Consider the following 24,709-nt stretch of genomic DNA (forward strand, 5'->3'; position numbering starts at 1 on the left):
ACTTTTCGTTATTGGCTGTATCATCCGAAACTACTCAGTTTCAGAACGCACACAATTAGTACTAAGCGCCGTTTAGTGTTAATTGTGTGCGCTCTGAAACTCAAGGGTGTGCCCCTACGATAAACCTTGGTAGGATAAATTTTGCGCTTGAAAAAAATTCCATTAAATTTTATTATTTGTAATATTTATCGATGCTTGGTTATTTATAAAGAACCGCTACAATATCGCGCACCCGTTAACTGTTCCCGGTTCTTTCCGTTATTGTCAAATATAAACAAATGCTCCGTTCTGCGTTAACAAAAAAAAAAAAACCTTTTAACTGTTCTTGGTTCTGGGTGCGGCTTCCGTTGAAGCTGCTAATCATGAAGCATGTAGATACAATGCCTGCAACTGCGGCTTCTGTACTGAACCAAGTTACATCTTAACCGCGTGCAAGCGATATTCCACCGGGTCTTGAATACCACAACCTGCTTTTCTCACCACGCGGGCCTAACGTGTTCGGCCCACATCCTGCCAGAAAATAAATAAATAAATAAGTAAAATGACCAATATTTGGAAGGTCGAATGAGCTGCTGCCCTAACACAACCATGGCGAAGCTTGCAATCCCTTAGCTTGCGTTCCTGTGTCATTATAATGCTCCAACAATGAACAACTAACCATTTCGCAGACACAGCCAGAGACTTAAGCAAACCTAAAAACCTAAACTTGGAAGCGCCACTTGCGAAAAGCGTTGCCCAGGTCGTCCGCAGCGTGACGAACCAAGGCACTAGCGCCTATTTTCAATAGATGTCACTTATCGATACACAGCACGAAAAAAAAAAAAAAGATGCCGTTACGAGAAACATTCACGACGATGCATTGTAGACAATACGGATACATTCTTGTAACACTACACAGACCATTAATTATAATAACTGAGCTCAAACTAATCAGAGACACCCAGACTTTGTGTGGATTACAACAGCCGGTCAATTCTTTCAAAAACAAAAAAACATGCTCAATTCTCTGCGTGTTCATAAAACGAACAGATCGCTGCATGCAATAAGCTTAGGTTCATCTCAATGTGTTTTTGTTTCTTTTCCCTTTTCTTAATGTCCTCTCTCACTTTCTTTCTCTCTCTTTGTCTCTCTTTTATGCGGACCCCGACTTTGTGTAACGAAATATCTGTCACAACCTATGCGTGTGCGCGAAACACGCCGATTCCGATAAGAAATGATCCCTAAAAGGCAATTTCCTGCGTCAACGTCAGCAGGGAACGTCCAACGACTCGTTTAATTAACTGGACCGCAAGCAGCGAGGGTAACGAAAGTTCAGGCCATTTTCAATTTTCTCGAGGCTACGAGCCCATCGTCATGTCTCTACGCACTCCTAACAGATATTAGTTGCGCTTCCTTTCACGCTTTTTGTCCCCCTTTCCAGCGGAACAAGACCTACAACCCCCGTCATTAGAAAACTAACCTCTCGTTCTTCATTCCTTCCCTCCCCTTGCCCCCTTTTTTTTCTCTCAATATATTTCATATTATTGTCAGTTCATTTGTTGCAAACGCTTATTTATATTACTATCGGTTACAGTGTATAGACGAGCGGAACGCACTACCTACCGACGTTTATTTTAAATTAATAACTCTATAAATTTGAGGCAGCCACTTCTCTCTTTCGTTCGAACTACGGGTTACTTTGTGTTCAAAATTGTTTAAGTGCTAGCGTATTATATTAATGCGAAAGCATTAAGCATTAGCTATCCCATGGAGCGGAGCCGGCGACGTCTGTAAACGGGAAAAAAAAAACGCGAAAGAAATGCCCATTCTCCCATTGACTGAACAAAACGGCTCCTAGATGGCCATTGGCGGCCGCTTCACGAGAGCGTGCGCTCGGCCGCCGCTTTCGTAGCAGGCGTTGCTGGAAAGGGCTGGGGAGGGGCGAGGGGGAGTGGGGGGCTGCGGCCGCTTCACGAGAGTGCGCGCTCGTTCGCAGCTCTCGTGTCAGGCGTTGCCGGAGGGGGGTGGGGGGCTGGGGCGCTTTTGCTCCTCTCGGCTCCGTGGAACATGGCGGCGCCTGAAGCATCTATATCGTCGGCGGCCGCAACCTCGGCAGTAGCAAAGCGTGGCCGTCCACGCCAGTACACCGCAGACGAAGTCAGGGAGCGGAAGAACGACAGTCATGCTTTCGCATTCACAACTCATAAGAACTGCTTTTGTTTTTGGAATTGTTTGTCACTCCTTCGTGTAATGCCCGTACACTCTAAAAAACGTCTGTGCGTCTACTTTCACGCACAACACTCGGAGAGAAAATCAGCTCAACTTACGGAGGCAGCTCAGCGAATGACGACGCCGAAACATCTGTTCAGACCAAAAAAAGCAGTCATGAGTTGTGACATTAAGCAATACAAAACGTCACGCTTGCATTGCTTAATGTCACAACTCAAACTGCGTTTTTTGGTCTAAGCAAATGTTACAGCAGCGTCATTCGCTGAGCTGCCTCCGTAAGTTGAGCTGATTGGCTCTCCGAGTGTTGTGCGTGAAAGTAGACGCACAGACTTTTCTTAGAGTGTACCGTCCCTCGAGACAAATAAATCATAATTGCGATGTGACCGTTCCGCACAGAGTTTAACATCAGTAGTGACCCCACTGAATGCAAACAAATGTAGTGAAGGCATTGTCATGAGATGAACAATAAATTTTCGTTTTCAAAACGAAGTTTATTTTGGCGAATTAAAACAAAATACGTAGTTCATTGTTGCGACAGTTAATTCTGTCGTAACAATACTATAATAGCTCTTGTTCCAGATGCACCGAATGAAAGAGAGATGCGATTCTTCTTAACAAAGATTTATGATACGAATGCGGAGGTCAAACTCCGTGTAGCGAAAAGGGAAAGCAATTTCGTCCGGCGACGTTTTCTGAGCGCGTTGCGTCAGAGCTCTGGCAGTTGCGCCGGGCGCGTAGTGAACGTGTCGTCGGGCTACGGTGCCATAGGAACGCGTCTTGGACTGTTGTGTTCACCATCCTATTCAGCCCGTGCATCGATAAAGTCCCCCAAGGCGCAACAAACTACGTCACAAAAGCCGGCCTGCCATCCCAGCGGTTAAAAAGCCAAAAATTCCTACAATAAAAAAATGTACGAGCAAATGCGAGTGACGCTATCGTCGTGGAATCCCAACTCCTGGCCGCCGAAGCTTCCGTTCACTGTCAAGAAAGGGAGCAGCCTGCAGCAGAACAGACGCCTGCCGCGACCACTATACACTCTAACAAAAAAGGGTATCACCTTACACCCCCTTGTTCCATATAATGCACCCCAAAACTTCAGTTCGACGTACAGTGCACTATAGTCAAACAGACGGCCCCAAATTTTACGGGGGCTTGATAATGGTGCGATATAACTTAGTAAATAGCTAAAGAACGTATCAAAGACCACAGAAAGAAAACACTGAGGTTTTGCAGTAAAACCCAAAAAAACTCCGATTTTTTTTTTTTTTTTTTTTTTGGTTAGTAGCACGTACATTAGCTATTTTAATAAGTTGTGTCACACGGCTATGAAGCCTGTCGTGAAAGTTAGTACCGTCAGGTCGACGTCAGCGCGCTGTACGTCGAGCTGAAGTTTTGGGGTGCATTGTTTGGGACATAAGGTGTAAGAATACGCCATTCTTTCTGAGAGTGTTGACCGCTGCTACGACACCGCCAGGATTGCGGCCGGCGGCAAAGTGACACTTGTATGACGTCGTCAGGCAGAAATCGAGGGACCACTTCACAGGACGCAGTAAACGGACCAGTCGTAGACGCGTTCCCAGCACAGTAGCCGGGCAAATGTTCGGTTTTTTTTTTGTTTTGTTTTTTTTTTTCATCAGAGAGTGCTTTAATGTCGTTTGTTGGTTGCGCCTTGATACAGTGGCGGCGTCCTTTGAAAGGGCAAGGGCCACCTTTTCCTGACCGCGGCCACCATTTTGCCTCCTGTACCTATACTGGCCCACGCCGAGAACAATCGCACACTCGATGGAACGTGTCTTGTTGCGTGTTCTTAAAGTTACCCCCGTGTAATTTCACGAGTGGTAACGTCAAATGGCTGCGTTAACAGCTCATAAACGGCTGCGTAGAGTGGGACGCAAGATGGCGGCTCTGCTAGCAGACGGCCGGGTTTATCTGCACCCTTGGAGGGTTCGCCGGGTATTCATATTGTAAAATAAAAATTTACTTAAATAGTAAAGAGTTGCGGACACAGCAAAAAATGCAATCAAATTTTTTTATTATATATTAGGAAAATAGTCTCATAAGAATGTCGACGCAGTCGGTTTCCTTGCCTCCTGGAATTTCAAGACGTCGGCGAACACCCGGCACTAATCTGCATTTTGGTCGTTCCTGCATTTTTTCTTCCACTGGTTACAGAAATAAAATTCCGTGCGCTCCCGTGTGCCGAAATAAAAAGGACGCGCGCACGGCGTTCATTGAGTTTCTTTGGAATGCTGGAAATGCATCATATTCCAGCTGTCCTCGCAAAAAAATGCAAGAACAAAGTTTTAAAAAAAGGTGACACCTGCGAGGCATTACTGAATTTTAAGGGTTTTCTTTACGACTGAAAGAACGGTGGAGCGAGTTTGTTATTTAGAGTAAACTCATTGGCGTTTCTATAGACAAAAAAAAAGTGAGTTAGTCATTTTGTAATCAAAAATATGTCTCGGTGGAGCTTGCTCGGATGCCGCGTGCGTCCTTAATAACGGCGCAGAAATAGAAAATTAAGGCGGCGCAGCACTTTTCGTTCCTCTTTCAGTCAAAAGATAAGAAAGGGTTTGCTTTAGAATTCGGCCGTTCTTTATTCTTTCGACACGCACGGAATCACGCTCTCGTTGTTGGAATGACCACCAGCATGATATGATGACGCCACGCAGAAGCATTGTGCAGTCACCAACAAACGTTTATGACGTCAGGGGTACCTAATCTTGCGACGGGTTTTCTCCTGTCCACCGCTGCTCTCTTTAAGCGTAACTTGACAAACGGCAAAAATCCTACGTCCCCAGCGAGACAAATGAGAGTGTTCGAGCGAGGTAGAGTAAAGGAATGGCGCCGTCCTCACTTCAACGCCATCCCAACGCTTCTTCCAGCGCTCCTCACCTAGGCAAAATGCGCGTTGTGCAGCCCAGTAGAAAAAAATGGCTGTGCTCAGAATGCAAATATTGCGATAGTCTGTGTTTCTCTTGGCAGCATAAAACGTTTGTGTTCGTAAGTCTTTTCTATTAATATTTTTAAGTGTAAATTTACCTTTTATTATTATTATTAATATTATAATAATAATAATAAGTGAAACTGATTGTATTGTGTGCTTTAAATCAGTGCCGGGTGATGGAAGTTTCATGAAATGCTATTCCTGCAGTCATGTTTACCATCTTGACGCGTGCTCTGGAATCGCGGACAGAACTTTCAAATCAATGGGCACCGCCAAACGCGAAAAATGGAACTGCCGTACGTGCAGGAATCGTGAAATCAGGACGAGTGCCGGAGGTTCCAGTGAACTTTTGACACCAGCTGCTAGCGAAATAGTCCCTACGACGCTAGACGAAATAAACGCTAAGCTCGAAATTCTTCATTCACTAAAGGCAAACGTTGATCGACTCTCAGATCTTCCTGCCAAAGTAGAAGAGCTCCTTGCCCTGAAGCCATCAGTAGATGCGATGAAAGAAACAATCAGGAGCCTCCAAGAATCTGTGAAGAAGTATGAATCTACCATGAAACTTGTGACAGAAAATGATAAAGAAGTTAAGCTACTGAGAACCGAAGTTGGAGCACTACAGGCCACCGTGTCTGAGCAAACCGTTATGATCGATCAACTACAAACAAACATAAACTCGACGGAACAGTATAGCCGACGATGCAATATGGAAATACATGGTATTTCTTACGTGAATGAGGAAGACTTGGGGGCCACCATCATCGACCTTGCACACAAACTGAACATCGCGGATTTTAACCCCGCCGATGTGGTAGTCTGTCACCGCTTGCGCTCTAGGCGCGAGGGAGCCCCTCCCATACTGGTTCAGTTCACCTCGGTTCCAACGAAGGACCGCTGGATGAATGCGCGTAAGAAGTTGGCAACGCTTCCTCGGTCAGAGTTCCGTTCAAAGATTTATTTCAACGACAACCTGACAAGAACAAACAAGGACCTGTTCTGGCAAGCCAGAACCAAAGGCAGGGACAAATCCTACAAATTTGTTTGGGTAAAGAACGCTACTATCTTTGCAAAAAAGGACGAAAACTCGACGGCAGTGCGCATCTCTGGCACTAGGGATTTACAAAAAATAGTATGATAATGGAAAACCCAGTAGTACTTTCTGGCTTTCCTTCGTTCCTTGACCTTTTCCCGCCTAGTGCTAGTGCGCTCACTGTACTGCATGTTAACCTAAGAAGCATTAGAAAATATTGGGATGAATTTCAATTGATTGCTCGAGCAGTCGAGAACTCTGTCGACGTTTTCGTTTTAACCGAAATAAATGTTCGGGAGGTTTTCGTTTCACAGGATCAGTTTTCTTTACCGGGATTTGACAGCTTCTTTTTGACGCGTGACGCAGGGAGGGGAGGAGGAATAGCCGTGTATGTAAACAAAACATGGTCAGTAGTAGATTTAGCGGTCTCCTTTAATCATGCCGAGTGTCTCTCGCTGAAGTTAACTAAAAATAATTTCGAAATATTTCTATTTTCGGTGTATAGGCCACCTTCAGAAAATGTGAACAAATTTCTAGAGGAGTTAAATACTAATTTAGAAAGTATAGCGTCTACCAGTAAACTTTGCATCGTGGGTGACCTAAACATTGACGTAATGAAGCCTTCAAGATCATTCGTATGTGACTATTTAAATATTCTCGCTAACTACGGCATCGAATGCATAATAAATGTACCAACACGAGAGGAACACCTGTCCGATAAATTGGTTTCGTCTTGCCTTGATCATATAAACGTTAGAAACTCTGGTATACCTGTAACATCGGCAGTAATCTTGCGAAAATTGGCGGACCATTACTTCGTAGCGTGTCGCATTAACTTTTGTGGTATTTCAGAAAAACCTATACAACAGCAAAAAGAAACAACAATCGTGGATTCCCGTCAGTTTGATAGATTAATTTCTTCTTATAATTGGAATATACTTATTGAAAATTTTAATCACCAGGATGCGTATCTTAAGCTAATTGATATTTTGTCAGATTTCAAATCCATGAGCGTAAAAACAATAACTGTAAGAAAGCGCAGGCAGAATCAACCTTGGCTTACCACAGACGTCTTATCTGTGATCAAAGAGAAAGATATGTTATGGGCACGATGCCGCCGTTTCCCGAATGAAAATGAATTCCGTTTGCAATACCAAAGTTGTAGAAATCGTGTAAATGCCATAATTCGCTGCAAAAAACGTCAGCACTTTCAAAATAAGTTTTATAGATCACGTTTTGATATTTATAAAACCTGGGCCTTGGTAAATGAGGTTAAAGGAGTTTCAAACAAGTCTTCGATAGATGACGCAATTACCAAGCATTTCGGAACCGACTTACAATCGGTTACTGACACTTTTAATTGCTTCTTTGCTTCCGTGTCAGGTGTATCAAACGACAAAAATATCATTCCTATTAACTTGAACCGCTCTTGTTCGGCCTCAGCGTTCTTGCCAAGCATGACACCACAGGACCTGCGTAATCTTGTATTTAGTTTTAAGCCTAGCAAGGCTCCCGGAGCAGATAATATTCGCATCAGCGACTTACGGCGAAATTTCGACGTTCTGTCTGGTATTCTGCTTTACGTAATGAATGGGACTATCAGCTCAGGGGTCATTCCAGTTGGGCTAAAAAGTGCCATTGTCAGACCGCTTTACAAAGGAGGAAAGCATGATAGCGTAGAAAGTTACAGACCAATATCTATTCTCTCGTGTTTATCTTTGATACTTGAGAAGCACCTTTTAAAAGCAATGACAGCGTTCCTGGAAAAGTTTGATCTTTTTTCGCCGTCTCAGCACGGTTTTATCCCGGGACGTGGCACGGATTCACTTCTCGAAGATTTTGTGGATAAGCTACACGACACTTTGGAAAACAACAAATATGCCTGCGCTCTTTTTTTAGATGTTTCTAAGGCGTTCGATTCCATTAGTCACAAAATATTAATCAAAAAGTTGTTTGACTACGGGTTTAGGGGTCCTTTCTTTAATATACTTGAAGACTTTCTGACGAACCGGACACAGCGGGTTTCTGTTAGCAATACCCAGAGCGCCAAAGTATTTCTTAAAGCCGGAGTTCCTCAAGGTTCTGTGTTGTCTCCTCTACTGTTTAATCTGTATGTGAACGATCTTGCTAAGGCGATGTCAGGTGGTGACATCTTTCAATACGCAGATGATACTTTGTTACTTTCCCGCCATATAAATTTGCGCAGTGCACTTAACCTGTTACAAGTTAATGCTACAAAGGTAATGGACTGGTTTCAAACGAATCTTATCAAAATTAACGTTCAAAAAACAAAACTGATGTGTTTCTGCAGTCCATTGAAACATAAATGCCTTGATTTTCCATTTGTGCTCCACACGTCAAAGTGTGCTAGCTGCAGCTGCTCACCTATTGAATATGTTTTCACAGCGAAATACTTGGGGTTATATTTTGATAGTGACATGTCCTGGAACTCGCATCTTAGCTATGTTGCTAAAAGGCTCCGAAGTGTATCATGCATGTTATATTCCACAAAATCATTTCTTCCTTTTTCTGTTCGAAAGATGGTGGTCAACTCTTTAGCCTATGGTGTTTTACGTTACGGTATCACAGTCTACGCAAACTGTTCGATGATTTGGCAATATAAAATTGATAGCATATTGAGGGGAATTCTGAGGGGCGTAGCTTACGCTCCTCTCGATACTCCAAGTGACGAACTGTTTTTATCTTTGCGCTTGCCGCGTTTTTCAGCTCTTTTTAAAAGAAGTGTCATTATGAAGCATTATTGGATTACCACCTTTAAGACCCCCCGTGTTTCCGAGCGTATTCTAAGGAACTGTGAACGCTTTATCATTCCTCGTGTTTATACCAAGTACGGAAAACGATTACGCTCGTTTTATGTGCCTGAACTTTTTAATGCCCTTCCTGATTCCTTTTTAGAGTTGAACTCAAAACGTCAATTAAAGAGACAGCTAAAAACAATATGCTAAACTTTTAAATACTTATTCTTGTTCCTACATTAGCTCCTTCAAGTGATTGTTAAGTACTATTTTTCTTTTTGTCGTGTTTTTGCTTTTTTGATTGACCTTGTCTTTGTAGCTCTAAGACATTCTAGATGATGTACGGTTTTCTTTATTTGTATCATTCAGTATTGTAGTGTTATAGTTGTTCTTTCAGAGTTATAGTGACCCTGTTTCTTTTTAAGAGATCCTTCTTGGTGTTCGGTTTTCTTCGCTTGTATTCTTATTTTTTTCAGATTTTTTAATATATTTTTTTTTCTTTTTTGCATTTCAAATAATTCATGGCTTTTGTTTTGTTTTCATGTGAATAGTTTTGGTATTTTCTACGCCGCTGCCGGGTCCAGTCCCACAAGCCGCTATTGGCTTTTGACGGACCCGCATTTGTATATATTGTATTTATATTTGTGCAATAAAATTATTATTATTATTATTATTATTATTATTATTATTATTATTATAGATATAGAAGAAGAAGAAGTGTCCGAAGGCAGTCGCTCTTTTTTGATCGTTCTTCATATTTCCAGTATTATTCATATTATTTCAACCTGATGTGCTACCGGCGGCCTGTTCGTGGCCCAAGTCGGGCCTTGGAGTCGCCTCGGGCTTAAGACGGCGTCTTGACTGCGAGTTCGCCGCCTTGAAGATCGCGACTGCGGCCCCATCCACCTCCATCGGTGTCCATCAATCATGAAGCCAGAGGTCGTCGTCTCATCTTACCATCGACGTCCAGCGACCGTCTGAGACTTGATGGCGATTCAGCGACCATCCAGTCCGTTGCGGAAACCGACTATCAACGCACTGTGAGACCTGCCTTTCCCGGTGACTGTACAAGGCTGTCGTCGAATCACTGTTTTGCCGGTGTAGCTTGTCTCTTCAGCTGGCGGCGGGCATACCCCCTGGCCGCTGTAAGGTCTTCCGGCCTTGCTCAGCGGAATCGCCACCATCAGCACCGTCCTTGGTGTGTGCTGTGTGTTGGCTGCTTTTGCTCTGCTAAATCGTCCCCATCTACCACCGCTCGAGCACCGGCAAAGTGTATGCCTCTGCCAGGTTTTTACCAGTGATTACGCTTGAACGCTTCGAACACCGACCTAACCAGATGTGTGACAGCCCGACTTGCGTTCCACGATGCACGCGCATATCAGCTTTGTTTCGCACTTAGCAAGTGAGCATACTGTTCAATCTTTTAGTGTATGACTCGCAAACGTCGATCTGCATTTTCCTATATTTATAGCTTCTTTCACCTCTTCCGTTTTGCCATGGCCTCCACTAACTGTTCCAAGTGCCACGAGCCTTTACCTGTTGATGGGAGATACCTGATTTGCGCGAGTTGTGAAAACAGCTACCACCTCGGAAAGTCATGTGCCGGTGTTGCTGCGAGCACATTTAACTCCATGAGTTCAGCGAAACGAGAACAGTGGCTCTGCCATCTGTGCCGCACCTCTGTGACTAAGTCGACAGGAGGAAGCTTGGAAGCGGATTCGCATAAAGAGTCCGCGTCATTTGCAGCCCAGTTAGCCGAAGTAAACAAGAAAATCGACTTGCTTCTCTCTCTCAAGAGTAGCGTGGATTCGCTCGCCCAGCTTCCGGCAAAAGTCGATGAGCTGCTCACCGTTAAATCTGCGGTTGATGCCATGGAACAATCTGTCAATGAGGTGCTTAAGTCAGTAGCCTTCTGTTCAGCTCAGTATGACACTCTGCTCAAACAAGTGGCTGAGCAGGATGCTACTGTTTCGGAGTTACAGACCGAGGTGAATTCTTTAAAGTCCTCCATGTCAATCCAATCAGAGGAGATCCAACGACTCAGGTCTGAGCTCAACAACTCCGAGCAATTTAGTCGTCGATCTAACCTTGAGATCCATGGCCTTCCCTGCAGACCCAATGAAGATCTTTCGGTTGAGCTTGATGCTATAGCACAAAAACTCGGCATTTCCGACTTCCATCCTTCAGAGGTTGAGGCCGTTCATCGCCTGCCCTCTTCGCGTGATACCATTCCCATTACGTTGGTCAGGTTTCGCTCTGCGCGTGCTAGGGACCGCTGGTTGAGGTTGCGTAGCTCACTGGGTACTCTCGCACGTGAACGAAAACTCCCGAAACTCTTTTTTAACGAGAACTTGACACAGACGAACAAGGAGCTCTTTTGGAAAGCCCGGGCGAAAGGCAAAGTAAAACAGTATCGATATGTCTGGGTTAAAAACGCAAAGATCTACGCAAAAAAAGCAGAGGGAGCCCCACTCATTCACATTACTTGTGTCAATGACTTAGAGCTCATTGCCTAGAAACCATGACCTTCACATTTTTTGACTGCGATGATTTCAATTCAATCTCGTGTAATTTTGACTCCTCAACTAGCGGGTTCACCATTTTTCACACTAATATTCGTAGTGCTAGGAAGTACTGGGAGCAATTTGGTCTTATAGCCAGTTCCCTGTACGATCTTGTCGACGTGTGGGTCTTAACGGAGATAAATGTACCAGCTGCTTCTGTTGATCAATTCTCAATACCTGGTTATCAGCAATTCTTCCATACTCGCTCTGACAGGACAGGTGGAGGTATTGGGATTTTTGTCAAAGATACATGGGGAACAGAACAGTTAAAAAATACTTTCGTTCATGCAGAGTCTGTCACTTTCAAAATTTTCAACTCAGTATACTCTATTGCATTAGTCGCCTGCTATCGCCCTCCATCAGAAAGCGCTTCGTCTTTTTTAGTTGAATTGAGAGCTTGCTTGACTGACCTTCAGGCCGAGGAACAACTTTGCGTAGTCGGCGACATGAACCTTGACACTTTGAAACCCACAAAGTCAACCGTATGTGACTACTTGAATCTGCTCTCAGAATTTGGTCTCAACTGTACAATTCAAGCACCTACCAGAGAGGAAACTTTGAATGAACACCTTGTTTCTGCTTGTCTAGACCACATGAATATACGCACTCACGGCCTTTCAGTTAAGTCTGCTGTCATTTCGCAGAAACTCGCAGATCACTACTTTACCGCAGTTCAACTGGTTTCCGATACGCCTCTAAGACACGCCTGTCCGGAAACAAGACTTATAGAGGTTGTCAATCGGAAATTATTCGACAAATTAATTTCTTCTTATGATTGGGGACGTTTACTAACATATTCAAATCAAGAACTCTACACGAAGTTTATTAATCTTTGGCAGACTTTTACAAAATGCAGTAAAAAAATAATTACTATCAGAAAGAGGCGTGCGGAACATATATGGTTGAATAATGACATTATTGCCGCGATTAAGTATAAAGAGATATTGTGGACGCGTTGTCGTCGCTCTCCCGATAACATAGACCTGCGGAATGAATTCCGAAGTGAGCGCAACAAAGTCACTGCATTAATTCGCTCCGCTAAACGTAACTATATTAAACAGAAGTTAATAGATTCCCGCTATGATTCCCGTGTAACTTGGTCTGTTGTAAACGATTTACGAGGAGGCCACAGCGCGAAACATTCTGTCGACGAGACGATCACCAGATATTTCCCTTGTAACAAACAGTCCACGGCAAATGCGTTTAATGTACATTTTGGGAAAACTTCAAATGTTTCACGCGATAGTGAAGTTTGCCTCTCAAAAGCAGCTCCGGTGAATGTAGCGTCTGCCTTCCTTCCTGAAATTACAGAGCAAGGTCTACATAGTATGTTGCTTAGTTTCAAACCGGGTTTGTCTCCTGGAATTGATAACGTCCGGATGGCTGATTTGCGGAGAAATTATGCACCATTGAGGCATGTGATACTAAATATGTTAAACGGCTTCATAACGTCAGGTAATATTCCAGAAGATCTCAAAACAGCCATTGTCAGGCCTTTATACAAAAATGGGGATCATAGTAGCATCGAAAGCTACCGTCCTATATCTATCTTGCCTTCACTAGCGAAACTTTTAGAAAAACACATTTTCCAAACAATGTCAGCGTTCTTAGAAGAATTTAACCTTATGTCTCCCCAACAGTACGGTTTCGTTATGGGTAAAGGCACCCAACCCTTACTTGAAGACTTTTCCGATGTTCTTCATAATGCATTTGAACATAATCTTTTCACGTGTGCACTCTTTCTAGATATTTCTAAAGCTTTCGACTCAGTCTCACATAAGGTACTTTTAAATAAGCTCTTCAGCCTCGGCTTCAGAGGCCCTTTTTACAGACTGCTAGAAAACTTTCTGTCAAGTCGTACACAACTCGTTTCAATATGCGGAGCTCGGAGTTTGAAAATGTCCCTAAAGGCTGGTGTTCCACAGGGCTCGATACTATCGCCTCTTCTTTTTAACATCTATGTCAATGATCTTCCGAAGGCGGTCAACTTCTGCACAGTATTTCAATACGCAGACGATACTGTCCTGTTGTCGAGTCATGTACGATACCATGAGGCTGTTGAGCTACTCCAATCAGATGTATTACGGCTCATGAACTGGTTTTCAGCAAATGTAATTAGAGTAAACGCGAAGAAAACACAACTAGTGTGCTTTCGTAGTCCACTAAAACAAGTTCTTTTAGACAAACCAATTTTTCTTCACACGTCAGACTGTGTTTCTTGCGAATGTGCGCCAATTGTTTATGTGAACTGTACGAAATATCTGGGACTTTATTTTGATTGCGACCTGTCATGGAACTCTCACTTCTTCTATATTTTCAAAAAAATACGAGCCGCTTCGTGCACCTTATATAATCTTCGCATACTTCTTCCCATCACAACAAAAAGACTTCTGACGCACGCCCTTGTTTATAGTATTCTCCGTTACGGAATAACTTTATTCGGACAGTGTACAGCCTTATTAGAATCTAAAGTGAACTCCTTACTAAATGGCATCCTGCGTAGTGTAGCTTACGGTTCTAGTTTCCAAAGATCTGATAACCTCTTTAATGACCTCTCGCTACCAACTTTTAAATCACTATTTTTGGAAACAGTAGTGCTGAGGCACTACTGGGATAACACTTTTAAGACCCCCAACACTGTCTGTCGTGCCCTTCGAGACGTGAGACCATATCAAACGCCACGCATCAAAACACATTTTGGAAAATGCGTTCGCCTCTATTATGTATCCCATATTTTTAACAACCTCCCTTCTGTGCTACTCGACGTAAGTTCTCGAGGAGCTTTGAAACGTAGATTGAAGACTCTTTGCCTAGACATCATTTTTTAAAGTGCCGATTAATTTTTTTTGTTTTCATTTTGTTTTCTACTTGATGTGATTTCTGTGCGCTGTGCACTACTCCCCTGTTTGTATATATTTCTCTCTGTCACGCGTTCTAGATCTCTGAAGTGTTTATACTAACTTGCTTTGAGTGTGCCTTAAGTAACTCGTAAGGAACTAGTCCTACAAGCCTTTAGGGCTTTGACGGTTCCGATATGTGTATATAGTTCTATTTGAAGCACCTGCATTAAATATTATTATTATTATTATTATTATTATTATTGACTCTATTTGACTCTATTAGTCACAAGGTGCTTTTGAAAAAAGTGTTCGATTATGGTTTCAGAGGGCCTTTTTTTCACCTTCTCAGGGATTTTTTGACACAGAGGTCACAACAAGTTTCGATTTGCGGTATAAAGAGCACAAGGGCGATTTTGAGATCCGGTGTTCCACAAGGTTCCGTGTTATCCCCACTTCTGTTTAATCTTTACGTGAATGAGCTCGCTAAAACTATATCGGGCTGCGAAATGTTTCAATACGCGTATGATACCCTGCTAGTGTCACGACATATAAACCTTCACAGTGCAACTAGTTTGCTGCAAGCTGATGCAATTCGTGCTATGGATTGGTTTGAAGCAAATATAATTAATGTTAACGTTCATAAGACAAAACTTATCTGCTTCGCTAATCCATTAAAGCGCAAATGTCTAGATATTCCCTTTTTATTGCACCCATCAAATTGTGAGCACTGCAGGTGTTCACCTATCGAATATGTTAATACAACCAAGTACCTCGGAATATATTTTGACAATGATTTATCTTGGAACTCTCACCTTACATATGTAGCTAAAAAGCTCCGAAGTATATCGTGCATGTTATACTCAACCAAAACCTTTCTTCCAATTTCAGTCAGAAAAATGATCGTAAATGCCTTGGCTTACGGCCTCCTACGTTATGGGATAACTCTGTATGCCAATTGTTCCTTATTTTGGCAGAGTAAAATTGATAGTATTTTAAGAGGAATTTTGAAAAGTGTCGCGTACAGCCCTACAGGTGTGCCAAGTGGCCAGTTGTTTTCATACCTATGCCTCCCGAGTTTCTATGCGCTTTTCAAAAGATGTGTGATTTCTAAGCACTACTGGCAGAGTCCTTACAAGATTCCTCGTGTCGCCCAACGTACCCTAAGGGAGGGCGAGCGTTTCGCGGTGCCACGTGTGTGCACGAGGTACGGAGAGCGACTGCGCTCTTACTATGGGCCTCAACTTTTTAACGGTTTGCCTCCCTTGTTTTTCCACGCCAGCTCAAGGCGTCAATTGAAAAGGCTTTTAAATAGCGTTTGTTAATGCTCTGCTCTCTCAGATCGAGTTTAGCCGTGTTTCGTCGCGCACTGGGCTGGGCTGGTGCCGGGGTTGCGGGCCGCTGGGTCCGGCTGCTGGCGGGCCTGGGGTCACGTAGTGGCTGCTTCGCCATGTAACTATCGGCGGAGCGGTTGCGGCGTGTTTGCGGGCTGGCTTGTGGTTGGATTTGGCGGCCCGTGGCACCGGCCTCCGGTACAGTTTGGGGTGAAACGGGGTATGTTTTCCGCGAATTTAACTCTCCCTCTGTCTGTCTTTGTGCGGCTGAGGATTTTGAAAGCGAAGGTTGATTCTTTTTTACTCCGGTTATTTATTTATTTATTCAGTTTGCCAACATGCTTTCGAACATGCTTTTGTTGTTTCTTTTTTCATCTTTTATTGTTGTCAATATGATCTATGCCGACGCAACAATTTATACTCTCGAATCTTAGTTCTGCGTTTGAGATGTGTGTTTGCCCATTTGCTTTTCCTCTTATGCTGTTATACATTTTTTTTGTTCATGAGAAGCGCTCTGTTGGGTTTTTATTTCTTACGTCATTAGTCATTTGTTTCGTGAGCTGCACTTCAGCTCCAAGACACCGTGTATGGTAGTCTGCATGTAACTTTTTGAATGTTTCTATGTACCACATTTCTACGCCACTGCCGGGTCCAGTCATACAAGCCGTTTTTGGCTTCGACGGACCCGCATACATGTATTGATCATGCAAAAGAGATGCAATAAAATTATTATTATTATTATTATTATTATTATTTTACAGTGACCTCAGGTACAACGAGATTGAAGCCATCACCTGGACCGCCATTGAAGGACTAGGCACTATTGAATTGTGAGTATCCTATTGAAGATTGGAATTCACTTTATCGTGGTGGAACCGAGGTCGTTTACCAGAGCTACAGTCACCGAGATCTTGACAAACTGAGAGCGAGGCTTATTCTCTTAGCGTCCCGTGTCTCGTGATTTATTATCCGGCGTTCTTATTGTCAAATGCGTCAACCTCATTGGCTTCGGCGCAATAGCCACGTATTTGCCGCGCCCTGCGTCTATTTAAGTCTGCTTGCAAACACTGAACCTCTTAAGCATGATCGAGAGCTCCGTGAGGAGCATGAAAGGCAGAAATTTCATTTAGGTTGAATTACGAGCCTTCGATGCGATTTCTGCTTTAAACAGAGCGTCGCAATCATACTTCATTAAAACAAGTTCTAAGCATTTTTTTGTTTTTGCTTTCTTTATTTTGGTTCTTGGTTTTTTTGCTTTCGTTCACTGCATATGGTAGTCTACTTATAAATGGGTATATTTTTGGTTATCATTGACGAATTTAATCATATGCTGACTTTTTTCATTCCCCGCGTTTCTTGTTTATTTTTTTTACCAGTACTTCATCGAGGCATTTACCTCAATTTTTTTTATTTCTCGCCTGTAATAATTTATGTTATACTAACATTTCCGTTTTCCCTTTACTTTGACCATTTATTGGGCAGCGTTTCATTTCATACAATTTGTTTGTTGTTGTTGTTGTTGTTGTCGTTGTTTTGTCTAAGACAGCGAGCTCCTCATTGAGGCCTTGTGTTAAGACAGAAGCTTGGGCGAATATGTGATTCATATTAGGAGCAACAGCACCATTGCTGGTAATATAAAAATTACTATGGGCCTTAATAAAACGAACCCTGGAAACAGGAAAGATCACCATGGAGGTGCGGGACAGCACTTCCTCAAAAAGAATGCACACTCGTAGTATGTGTCTGCTTGGAAGAGTGATGCGGTCAGATAAGAAAAACGCAATTATCTGTCAAAGAGTTTGTCGACCATGATGGCTCAGCCTACTCACAAACTTGATAGTGTGAAGAGGGGAAAAATAAGAGTTGTACTAAAGTAGAAGCTGTCTGAAAGATACAAAATAGAACGAAAAAAAAAAACAATTTGCAGAATACGTTCTTGGGTTTTCGTTCGCAGGTTGATTAGCGACAACGAGCTGGTGTGCAACTGCAGCGCCAAATGGATACAGATGAAAATTTTGCAGAACAGCCGAATCTTCGGCCCCTTGGGCAACAAGATCGAGTGTCAGCACCCCGACCAGCGCAGCCAGACGTCTCTTCTGTCCAGCTACACCATCGACGGATGTGGTAAGCGGGCCGGTTGCACCGATCGTTATCGGAGGCTTACTGGTGTCATGTCTCATTCACTGTCTAGGCAACACAGGTACCAGCATAAGGGACACTGAATAAATGTCTCGTCTAGTGCTGAAGAGGCGATGAACTGTGTCTTAAAGCAATAGCTTTATAGGGGTATAATTCACGGACAGCGTAAAAAACAAATCATGATTTGTTATGAAAAAAAAAAGATTAAATAAATCAAAGTCTTTATTTAAATAATATTAATTTGTTTTTAAATCGTTTAAGCTAGGAAATAGCGATTCTTCACCACAAAATGTGTTTCTCAACGTGCCAGATTCATTTATAAATTTGTCCAATCACTGCTAGCAATGCAGAAGAAAGAGTTATTGTAAATGTAAAATACAGTTTAGTTAGCAACCTTTTATTGGTGTAATTCCTGCAATACTAGGAAAAAAACAGTTTTCTTTATTTATTTTTTTTAGAGCTTTTGTTCGATTTTCCTTTCACGTTCTGATTTCATTGCAATAGGACATTCGTTTTCCATACCCCCTGTCAGTACTTGTGTGCAGTGCAGGCGAAGGCAACGCCAGGCGAAGAGAGAAAGGGAGAGCACTAGGAATGTGGAATAAGGGAGAGGAGGGCAGTGGAGGGCGAGGGGAGAAAGGAAGAGCACCAGGAACGTTAGAGAGGCGAGCAGCTTTCTCTCTTCCTCCCCAGCCTTCCTCGTGCTTGCCCTTTCGCCCTTTCCCTGGCGTTGCCTTCGCCCGTACTGTACGCAGCTAGTGACGCGGAGTATACAGCATTTCAACATTTACAAGTCCTTAGAACAGCACCTTAGACCAGCACGCGCGTGTTCGACACTTTGAAAAGCGAGCAAATCACGTGCCGTATGCACGAACACTAAAAATATAACCGCCAAGCTCTATTTTTTAAGGGTCTATCGGGAGCGCAAATTCGTCTGCTTCGTCTGCAGGGGTTGTGGTGACGTCAGAACGGCGAGCTCTGATTGGCTCTGATTGAAGGATAGTGGGTAGACCTGAAAGCAAGCTGCCTTGACGTCTACCCACTATCCTCCCATCAGAGCCAATCAGAGCTCGGCGTTCTGACGTCACCACAACCCCTGCAAACGAAGCAGACGATCCTTGCCATTTGCATAGTTTTTGCTTCTTTTGCGTTCTGATTTTGTTGCAGTAGGACGTTTCGTAGCCGACGAAAGAACTGGATGGTAGAAATCAAACTCAACGCTTCGATTTGTTCCGAAGAGCACTTCTTTTTAATCTTTTTTTATTTCTTTATTTCAAAATACTGCAAATCCTAATGGGATTTTTGCGGGTATTGGGACAAAAGAAATATACATCAAGAGGCAAATATCAATAAAACAAAGAGCAGAAATATCGCGTCATTCGTGTAACAGAAAAAAACATATCACTTCATAAATTCACAAAGTATTTGTTTTTCAACCGCGTCACTAAACAATTCAACAGTTGTACATCTAAAGAAGTGCTTATTTAAACTGTTCCAGTCTCTTGTGGCCGAAGGAAAAAATGAGTATTTAAAACTCTCGTCATCGAAGGAATACTCAAAGATTGTTTCGCTATTTACATGTCTAGCGGATCTCGTTTCCAGTCGCTTGGCGTTTTTATCTATTTTAAATGCAAAGTTTGAAAGGAAAAACATAAATTTCAGTCGACCGAGTTTTACACGATCAACGATAGTCAATGAACCAGCGGTCTTTAGTAATTCTGTTGGTAAATCGAAACGACTGTATTTGTGGTAAACAAATCTGACTTCCGTTCTCTGGACACTCTCTATAATACATATATTGTTTTGCTTATGTGGGAACCAGGTTTCCACTCACACGTGCTCAGACTTATGTAAATAATCTATCTTGTATTATGAATATTTTATACAAATAAAAAGCAAATGCACGTAGAAAGCATTAAATAATGGACAAGCGGTAAATACAAAATACTTCCGGTATTCCTTTTTTTTTTAATTATCATAGTAAAACTTAATAGTTTGGAGATCCGTACTGGAAGCTCCCGCGGTGCGCTTGCGACAACTGACTGCAACACCCCTGGCGAGCCTGGAATTTTAGCTAGCAGACGAACTCCTCGGAATACGTTGGCTGTGCCTACCTGCGCACGAGGCAACAACGAAAAAGCATCGCGAAGGTTTTATTTCGCTTTCATAGTTAAGACCTATTTACTATTTCACAAGTAAGGGATGTGTTGCCTTCAGTGAAAAAGTTTTTCTTTCTTTTTTTTTTTTTTTTTTGAAGAAGCAGTTATGTCTTTTTTTAGCCAAGAATCATTTGGATGTCACAGTTTATGTAAGGCATGGGAAACAAAAATCTATCTTTGCACCATTTCTTGACATACTTAAACATCTAAAACTCTCAAAACTTAGCTACGGCACAACTTATAGTGTTCCCATTAATCCATACGTCTTACCTTTGCTGATGACATTGCCATTTTCATGAATATCTTGCTCATACCTGTCTTGTCGAAAAAAACATTCAGACTAATCCTGCCGACACCATTCACAACTAAGAAAATAAAATGCAGCAGAAAACCTATCAAAATATATTCACTACCACAATGTCAACACGCTACGTGGAGACGATTGTGCATATAAAATCTGAGGTCATTACGGAAACTTCTTGTGCACGTTCACTTGATTGACAAAAAACGGATTGTAAAGAACATGTTCCCCTGCTCAAGCATGCGAGAAAAAAAATAGCGTTATAGCGTAAATAAAAAGTAAACTCGTTCGCGATAATAAAATGCATAGATTCAGTCGATGGCTAAAGGCTAAAACAGATGATGCGAAAAACACCTGATATACTGCGGAAACCGCAAAGGAAATTCGGATGGCAGCTAGGCTTTTCCCCTTTTGCGAAAATCGGAAACAATTTGAGAGACCTGGACTACCAGATATTTTATTTTTTTCGGACAGAGCCTCTATATTCAGGCGACTCGTTGCGAAAAAACATTAAGCTTTGCGAGTTCCTTGCAGGAAAAAAAAATGCCTCATGCGGCTCGTCTTCAGAAAATTGCGGAAAACAGCTTTAGAATAGTTCAATTTCCGTCCGATTCTCGGTCTACGTTTTCCGCATCATGTGTCCCAGCTTTCGATTCCTATACGCACGATAAATGCCAGCACTCGTTGCACGATCTCGCCGCTGAGCCTACCTTTCTAATTTTGCATCACTTCCTTTTTATTTATTTTATTTTTTGGTTCATACGTTGCTGGGCCACGGCGTCTATTCTTTACCCTGCCAATCTGTTGGTCCCTTTTTTTTTTGTCTACTTTTGCGCGGACCTTGTGTTATTACTTCGTTCATCCTTAAAGGGGTACGGAAACGAAATGACGTGAGCGCAAGCTTTCTACCGCTCGCTTCAAAGTCGGCTATCGAGAAGCGCAATGCGTATCGCGCTCGTGACGTCAATAGTCCATTCGCGGCCAAGGGGACTCTAGGTGTGATCCTTGTCGCTTGGCGGCGTAAACGCGTGACAATCTCGCCCAGTAGTAATATCCGAGGACTGTGTGCACTATGGCATAGCTTGCCCGTAACGTCAGTCGCGGCCATGCAGGAATTTTACGTGCTAGTTTCACACCAGAGTAGTAGTAGCTCGACGGATCCAATCAACAAGAAAAGCGTGTCTGTGTGGCGTAGTGGGTACCTTGTCTTGCTCACAACCGAAGAGTCGTGAGATCGAGCGCGCTCCGTCTAACATTTTTTTTTTTTTAATATTTTTCTTTATGGCAAATAACGTACTTATTGAACAATCAGGATTTCCCGGTGTCTCCGACACCGACGCCGGCTTTTCTGCGACCCGAGCTCCTTAAAGCTATCGTTTTAATAACTTTCAGTGCCATATTTGTTCACAAGGCTATCGCATTGCCTCACATCAAAAGTATTGAGAACATATTTCTACTAGGTAAAGCCTTCTTTCCGGTTTTCAGACGCGATCCAGTCGTATGTAATATTTTGAACGGCTTTGAGCCTACTTAATAGATAAATAGATATAGGTTTTTATGCGCGCTATAATCTGATTGTTGTGCCTTTCTTCTTTCGCTCCTTTTCTTTCTCTCAGCAGGTGTTTTCATTGTTTGTTTGTTTTTTTTTCATTTTCATTTTTCTCTCTTTTTTATTTTCCGTCTAATTCTCTAGCTTATATTACCCATTAAAGAGGCTGAATATTGTCTATCAAAGTGTTTGATGTTGTCTATGAAACTGGGTAAGGAGACGTTATTACGGAGAGGGTCGTGATAAACTTCGATCGCCCACCGACGAGCAAAGATGGGACCTCCAGGAAAAAAACTTGCATGCCCTCTCTGAAGGAGCCAGCGGAGCTGTTTCTGTCTGAGCCACCCTGTTTATTTACAGAGTCGACCGCTGAGGCCCCGAGAAATATCGGCGCCCTGAGAAAGAGCACGTGTGCTGTGTATGCTGTGCTCTCTTAACACACACACACACACACACACACACACACACACACACACACACACACACACACTTGCTGCGGGTTAGTTTTGCCGTTCTAATTTCGACTGACGGTTAGCAAGCAGTCCGGTGAGAACCCTCGATACACTCTGAGCCCATGATCTCGCCTGTGATTTGATTCGCGTGTTTGAAGGGCGGCGGCGATCTCATTAAACGCTGCAGGCCTAAAAAAATGGCAGAAGGCAAGCTTTTGTATACTGAATTATTCAGTGAAAAAGCAAGCAAACTAGACGTTAGATGGTATCATGAGGTATGTATGTCGTACTATGGCGACTCTGGTTCACGCTGCTGATAAAACATTTAGCGAGTGCATTACGGCTTCTAGGCAGCGGTATTTCACGTGCCTCGCGCAACCCGGAGTGTCCACACATCGGTAAGGTGATCAATAAGATCGAAAGGAGCAGGACTTGGAATTGATCCCATAGAACCCATAGATCCCAGGATCTGTGAGTTCTCCAGCAGTAGCTTCCAGAGTTGCGGTGTGCTAACACAACCGCCGATTGTTTTTTCTTTCGTACATATTACAGGGTATATAACTGGTCCACAAAATGATAGTACTCATGTTATCTACAAGTAGAGTATAAATACTTTGTTTTTTGTTTTTTGTTTACAGTCGAATACAGTAGTGTAGTAGGACATACGGATTTAAGTCACCAACCTAGGCAATAAAACGTTTTGTCCACCAGTACCTCATTTAATACAAAATAAAATAAAACTCCGCTTTCATGTTCGCGCTAGCAATGTCGCGCAGTGTATATATTTCTTATCCGCGCAGCGTGATATCTAATCTGAAATACATTGCATGAAAGATTTTGTAGCAGATGAAAAAGGCTCGACAAACGTAAACTGAAAATCGAAATTTAATCGGCGAACTTGGGCCAGAAACAAAAGAAAGGATGAGCGTCAAAACAGCAGAAGCGAACGTCGCAGCGTCGGCGTGACAGCTGGCTGAAGCGAGACTGCGAGAGGGAGAGTGAATTAGCAAGGCCGCGCTCGGCTCCTTATCTATTACACTCGGCTGTATCTCGAAAATTCGACCCAGAATGTTTTTGGATTGAACAAAGGCTGACTCGGCAAAACCGTGTTGACCTTCTTATCTTTAGCGCTCGGGGTAAGATTATACTCGAATCTTCTAGAAGTACGGAAAAGCGTTCCTTCTCGGCCATGCACCCGGCAATATTATAAGTGGCGCCTTGAATATGTTCAACCCATGATTCTATCTACTTTCTTACGGCTCACTCATCCTTTCTTTATTTATCTGGTGCATAGATTTTAAAACACTTCTTCATAAAATTAAAAAAGTAAAATTAAAAAAGAAAACAACGATAAGTACAAAAAGAAGACACGTACGTCCTTGCAGTTGTTCCTGCGCTTTCGTTTTTGCAAAACAAGATATTTAGGTTGATTTATAAAACAATGCTGTAGTCTACGGTCTATAGTTTCCCAGCCCATCCGTTGAAGATGCTACTTGCTGCAGCGGCCCTTGAAGCCATAGTTCCGGTTATTTCAAAATGTGTGACACACACCAATGTTCAGGGGTACACATAGTATTCTTGTAGGAATTCTACAGCTTGGCGGAGTAAGGTGTGTGAATGAGAATAGCAGCCTTCTGGTACTCTTTCATTAGTACGTTTCTTGGGTATTAGCCGAGCGATGCTTATTATTGTTATTGGCAGCAGGAGCAGCTTTTAGTTCTGACACTTCTGTAGACATTAACGATCGTTGAAAACATTTTGTACCCATCGCTATTTTTTTATAAAAATCAGCACCGATATTTTCAGAACCCGGGCTCTTGTTAGACTGGAGTTCTTTTACCGCGCGCTGGATTTGTCCGAATGATATGGGAGCATGGATTATTACTCTCGCCCCTTCCAGAACCTTCGGGAGTCAGGGGGCCCATCATGATATATTAACAAAAACAGCGTGTTTTAACATGTATGATTTGCTGAGGCAATCACCGGCGAAGATTGCCATTAAGATGACAAGCATATAAGGCGGTCGAGCTGACAAGGTGGTAATACCGAATCGTCCATGCTTCGTGGCATTCGTATTTGTTGTTTCTGTATGCGTGTGTGTTTATTTTGCTCCATTTTCTTGTCGCTATCTATGCCCTTATAAAGTGCAGCCCCAGGAATTCGCAAATATATCTAGAGAGCCGCATGGTTCGCCGGTATATTTTAGTGCTTAAAAGGGTAGCTAGCCCTGGGACAACATTAAGGGTGTAAAAACTGCTGTAGTTATTTGCACAAGGTATAAACATCTTTCCAATATATTTTGTTGTATGTTTTTAGTCTTTTAAAATTTGTTCCATCATTAATGGCTTAATATATTTTAGTCCCCAAAAGACAATTGATACGAAACCATAAGGTACGATCTTGCAGACACCGAGAAACGATGGCAACCCG

General features: G+C 42.7%; 1 protein-coding gene across 6 annotated transcripts in view; it reads left to right on the plus strand.

Annotated features, from left to right (window-relative positions):
- LOC8038489 (NT-3 growth factor receptor) overlaps positions 1–24,709 on the plus strand; it is a 279,306-nt gene that overhangs the window by 202,979 nt on the left and 51,618 nt on the right. For all 6 annotated transcript variants that reach the window (XM_029992180.3, XM_040220113.2, XM_040504500.1 and 3 more), the window contains exons 4-5: positions 16,441–16,509; positions 17,634–17,803. In XM_029992180.3, the coding sequence (XP_029848040.1) occupies positions 16,441–16,509; positions 17,634–17,803 (239 nt within the window). The remainder of the gene's footprint in view (positions 1–16,440; positions 16,510–17,633; positions 17,804–24,709) is intronic.

Source organism: Ixodes scapularis, unplaced genomic scaffold (assembly GCF_016920785.2).
Source record: "Ixodes scapularis isolate PalLabHiFi unplaced genomic scaffold, ASM1692078v2 PGA_scaffold1__304_contigs__length_218370807, whole genome shotgun sequence".
NCBI classification, from domain to species: Eukaryota; Metazoa; Arthropoda; class Arachnida; order Ixodida; family Ixodidae; genus Ixodes; species Ixodes scapularis.